This window comes from Eurytemora carolleeae, unplaced genomic scaffold (assembly GCF_000591075.1).
Source record: "Eurytemora carolleeae unplaced genomic scaffold, Eaff_2.0 scaffold13, whole genome shotgun sequence".
Taxonomy (NCBI): Eukaryota; Metazoa; Arthropoda; class Copepoda; order Calanoida; family Temoridae; genus Eurytemora; species Eurytemora carolleeae.
In genome coordinates, this window is record NW_019402181.1 from 107,516 (window position 1) to 113,012 (window position 5,497).

Below are 5,497 nucleotides of genomic sequence, written 5' to 3' on the forward strand. Positions count from 1 at the left end.
AGGTTCGGTTAGGTCGTCTACGGATCCACAGTCTGCAGTAGCCGACTGCGGCACATTAGGGGCTGAGCGAGAATTTAGGGGGCTGAGCTTTGCAGGAAAACAAATTCTGGAGTTTGTCTTTCAGAAGTTTGTTCTTTTCAGAGTTTGTCTCGTCAGGAGATTGTCTTTCCAGAGTTCCTCTCGTCAAGAGATTGTCTTTTCAGAGTTTGCCTCGTCAGGAGATTGTCTTTTCAGAGTTTGTCTCGTCAGGAGATTGTTTTTCCAGAGTTTGGCATGGCACCCTTATATTAAACTGTAAACAAAACTAGCAACTGTGTGCCCTTTACTCAAAAATCTTAATGAATAAAACAAGTTCCTTACCAACTCTAAAAACAATCATTTTGATATCCATTTTAAGACCCTTTACACGTTCTTCAAAAAAACAATCGAGAATATTTTTAGAATTATTTTTTAGATTACAAACTTATTTTTGTCATGAATTTATTGAAATAGATTATTTATTATTCCTTGCTAACCATAATTCCAATAAGCAGGCTCTAAAGTTTTTGGATGAGGTTTATAAACATATTCTTTACTGCTAACTCTATAGGAGAACGTTTTCCCTTCCAGATCTTAAACATTATCATCATAATCATCATTATCATCATTATCATCATTATCATCATTATCATCATTATCATCATTATCATCATTATCATCATTATCATCATTATCATCATTATCATCATTATCATCATTATCATCATTATCATCATTATCATCATTATCATCATTATCATCGTTATAATCATTATCATCATTATCATCGTTATAATCATTATCATCATTATCAAAATTTTTTTTAGCCCGAACTGTCCCGTTTGACCGTCTGTCGACAGCATGTATATATAGGAATGTCTTGTTTTATTATGTAGATGACATACATTACCATTGTCTTCTGGGGATTCATATTCACGATATTCATAAGATAAGGTTTTTCCTTTCAGACCTTAAACAAATTTTAGAAATTTTCATAATTTTCATAATTTTCATCATTTTCATCATTTTCATCATTTTCATCATTTTCATCATTTTCATCATCATCGTCATTTCCATCATTTTCATCATTTTCATCATTTATATCATTTTCATCATTTTCATCATTTTCATCATTTTCATCATCGTCATTTTCATCATTTTCATCATTTTCATCGTTTTCATCATTTTCATCATTTTTATCATTTTCATCATCATCGTCATTTTCATCATTTTCATCATTTTCATCATTTTTTTATTTCATTATTCACCAGGGCCCGGGCCATGGAAAAAAAAATAAAAAAATGTTGAAAAAAAATATTCTAAATTTGTTTAGCCTTTGTTCCCCCAGGCTACCCAGGAGAGTCCACAACAAATTTCAGTCCATTCAGTCCAGCCGTTCGGCCGGCCGGCTGTAGTGAACATATATATATATATATGAATGTCTTGTTTTATTATATTGACTAGCTGAAGGACCCGGCGTTGCCAGTTGAAAAAAAATTATTCTTAATTATTTGAATTTTTTAGCCTATGTCACCCCCGGGCTACCCATGAGTGTCCACAAAAAATTCAGGAATGTCTTGTTTTATTATGTAGATGATATACATTACCATTGTCTTCTGGGGATTCATATTCACGATATTCATAAGATAAGGTTTTTCCTTCCAGACCTTAAACAAATTTTACAAATTTTCATAGTTTCATAATTTTCATAATTTTCATAATTTTCATGATTTTCATGATTTTCATAATTTTCATAATTTTCATAATTTTCATAATTTTCATAATTTTCATAATTTTTATCATTTTCATCATCATCGTCATTTTCATCATTTTCATCATTTTCATCGTTTTCATCATTTTGATCATTTTCTTCATTATCATAATTGGTATCCTTGTTGGTATCATTATATCATTATTATCATTATTATCATTATAATTTTATTCATACCTTGAGTAAACATAGTAAAATGTAGCTGAGAAAAATTAAACTTATTTCTTACTTTACATCTATGTATTTAAACTAACCTCTATTTGCTTCTTTGGCTGGGGCTGATTTACCTGAAATTAAATATGATAAAATGCATTAAACATATTTTTCTTTGTCGTGTCACAGAGCCGTCTTGAAATATGTTAAATAAAATTGAAGATGAAGACATTTTAAAGCATCGTTTGATAATAACTTCAAAGGGTGATCTTTTATCAAATGAAAAAAGCTACCTCCCATGATTATGTTTCTATTATTTTTTATCCCGAGCTACTTTAATCGGAATAGTAAAATCTGAGGAGATTGCTCTTTTTCAGAAGCAGAGGTTAACAATAGGCCGGACGGAGCCAAAAAAAGTTGAAAATTAAAAAGTTTGATTAAAAAAGTATATAAATTTAGTCACTGGAAAGTATACAGAAGGTGAAGGTCAAATTTATGTGACATTACCGGCACAACTTTATGTGATATTACTGGCACAACTTTATGTGACATTACCGGCACAACTTTATGTGATATTACTGGCACAACTTTATGTGATATTACTGGCACAACTTTATGTGATATTACTGGCACAACTTTATGTGATATTACTGGCACAACTTTATGTGATATTACCGGCACAACTTTATGTGATATTACTGGCACAACTTTATGTGATATTACCGGCACAACTTTATGTGATATTACTGGCACAACTTTATGTGATATTACTGGCACAACTTTATGTGATATTACTTGCACAACTTTATGACAGTGTAGCTTTTCTAGTTTTGCTTTTACACAAAAGTATCCGGTTACTTATATTTCTCTTCAATATGATAAGTTATAATTGATAAAATTCAAGATTTCTCAATCTTATTAAGCTTATGTTTAATTTAGCTTAGTTTAACGTGAGATATGTGCTCTCACAACCTTATCTGACTTCAAATTATTGTCAAATAGGGTTTCTTTCATAATCAAAGATCTTACCTATGTCTTCAGCCGACTCAGAACTCTCATCATCAAGATGAAAATGAACATTTATTTCATCAAGAGGTTTGGGCAAAGGATCACTTTTGCATACCTTAAAAAAATAGAAGCAGGCTTTTATGTGGGGCTCAATATTGCAACTCCTAATTTTTTTACTTCATCTAATTGTTCGTACACAATCTTAATGGTTCATTTAAAAGCAACGAGAAATATATCATCAATAATTTTAACTTTTTAATCTTGATTTTCAAAAACCTGCGAAAGGAAGAATACTATTAACAATAAAATTCTAAATGCAACCATGTTGTCTCTTGACTTAGAACTGAATTATGATATTACTATTCTGCAAACAATGCTAGTTCATTTTAATTATGTAAACAATATTCTGTAAATAATATTTTGTAAACAATAATGTAAACAAAATTTTGAAAACAATTTTCAAGAAAAAAATAATTAATAGAAAGGAATACTCCATGGAATTCTTAAGAATTTTAAGAAGAATATTTTGATATTTTTAAAATTAAACTTTAGATGTTGTTTCATTGGTTTTGTTCCTGTGCCCCGAACATAAGTAGAAACATATCAATTTAATCAATAACAAATTACACGACATTCATAATCTAAAGAATGACAGAAGACGACAATCCGTCCTCTGGATTCTAGTTACCATTGTATGAGTGTTGTTATAAGTACAGCTGTAAATAACAGATTTTAATCAATTAAATTACTGAAAATATATCACTCTGTTGACATTTGAATTTCTGTTTGAAAATATTCCAAAAATGAATAAATATTATAAAGAAGTCAGGAGGGAGGGGGAGAAGCCAGGTTTATTGCCTTAATATTTCACTAAAACTATTTCTAGATGAGAATGTTTAAAAAAGCTTGACGTGCCTTGAAATTAAGGGTTTAAGGCCTTCTACTTTTAACAGTGCAGACTACAACCTAATTTATGTCCAGGCCTTGCTTGCAGTCAAGAAATCTATCTAGTTTTTGACCAAATATATGTACAGAGAAGGAATCTATCTATCTAGTTTTCTAACATTAGAGTCATGATATCTGTCTAGGTTTAGAACATTACAGTCATGATATCTGTCTAGGTTTAGAACATTACAGTCATGGTATCTATCTAGTTTAGAAGATTACAGTCATGATATCTATCCAGGTTTAGCACATTACAGTCATGGTATCTATCTAGGTTTAGAACATTACAGTCATGATATTTATCTAGGTTTAGAACATTACAGTAATGATATCTATCTAGGTTTAGAACATTACAGTCATGGTATCTATCTAGATTTAGAACATTACAGTCTTGATATCTATCTAGGTTTAGAACATTACAGTCATGATATCTATCTAGGTTTAGAACATTACAGTCATGGTATCTATCTAGGGTTAGAACATTACAGTCATGGTATCTATCTAGGTTTAGAACATTACAGTCATGATATCTATCTAGGTTTATAACATTACAGTCACGGTATCTTTCTAGGTTTAGAACATTACAGTCGTGGTATCTATCTAGATTTAGAACATTACAGTCATGATATCTATCTAGATTTAGAACATTACAGTCATGATATCTATCTAGGTTTAGAACATTACAGTCATGATATCTATCTAGGTTTAGAACATTACAGTCATGATATCTATCTAGGTTTAGAACATTGCAGTCATGACATCTATCTAGGTTTAGAACATTACAGTCTTGATATCTATCTAGGTTTAGAACATTACAGTCATGGTATCTATCTAGGTTTAGAACATTACAGCATGATATCTATCTAGGTTAGAACATTACAGTCATGATATTTATCTAGGTTTAGAACATTACAGTAATGATATCTATCTAGGTTTAGAACATTACAGTCATGGTATCTATCTAGGTTTAGAACATTACAGCATGATATCTATCTAGGGTTAGAACATAACAGTCATGATATCTATCTAGGTTTAGAACATTACAGTCATGATATCTATCTAGGTTTAGAACATTACAGTCATGGTATATATCTAGGTTTAGAACATTACAGTCATGATATTTATCTAGGTTCAGAACATTACAGCATGATATCTATCTAGGGTTAGAACATAACAGTCATGATATCTATCTAGGTTTAGAACATTACAGCATGATATCTATCTAGGTTTAGAACATTACAGTCTAAACATTACTATTCAGAAATTTATCACTAAACATGACATTTAAATGATAACAAATCATGATTTTGAAATTGAATATGCAAAGCTAGTTTTTAAAAACAGATAGAATACCGTTCGAAAGCATATTTAATATAAAAATTTTACTTTGTTGTTTTCTTTATTGTCTGTTTAGTGGTAAACATTTTAGTTTTTGCGGAAAGCTGAGAATGATAGAATTCAAATTTAAAATAAGCCATTTATCATATCTATCGCTTAAAACATGTGAATAATTTAGAAATCTTTAAATTCAAGGGAAAATTTTGCAATTTTATTGAGCTTAAGATCAATTAGAAATTGACCCGAAATATGATTTTATCCGCG

At 30.1% G+C, this 5,497-nt stretch overlaps 1 protein-coding gene across 2 annotated transcripts; it reads right to left on the bottom strand.

Moving 5' to 3' along the window:
• Positions 1-463: 463 nt before the first annotated feature.
• Positions 464-3,316, bottom strand: LOC111718162 (uncharacterized). Of its 2 annotated transcripts, XM_023493679.1 has the most exons (6): positions 3,227-3,316; positions 2,972-3,065; positions 2,044-2,076; positions 1,626-1,685; positions 929-988; positions 464-611 (listed from the first exon to the last, which is right to left on the bottom strand). In XM_023493679.1, the coding sequence occupies exons 1-6, from the start codon at positions 3,272-3,274 to the stop codon at positions 511-513; spliced, it is 396 nt and encodes a 131-aa protein (XP_023349447.1). In that variant the 5' UTR covers positions 3,275-3,316; the 3' UTR covers positions 464-510. The 2 variants fall into 2 exon arrangements, with proteins under 2 accessions (XP_023349447.1, XP_023349448.1); XM_023493680.1 differs by lacking the exon at positions 929-988.
• Between the last annotated feature and the right edge of the window lie 2,181 nt (positions 3,317-5,497).

Excerpts from the sequence above, each read along its gene's own strand:
- LOC111718162 (XM_023493679.1), bottom strand. The coding sequence starts at position 3,274 with ATGGTTGCATTTAGAATTTTATTGTTAATAGTATTCTTCCTTTCGCAG. Across the intron at positions 2,077-2,971 it reads TGAGTCGGCTGAAGACATAG|GTAAATCAGCCCCAGCCAAA; the intron begins GTAAGATCTTTG and ends ATTTAATTTCAG. Across the intron at positions 989-1,625 it reads TGAATCCCCAGAAGACAATG|GTCTGAAAGGAAAAACCTTA; the intron begins GTAATGTATATC and ends AATTTGTTTAAG.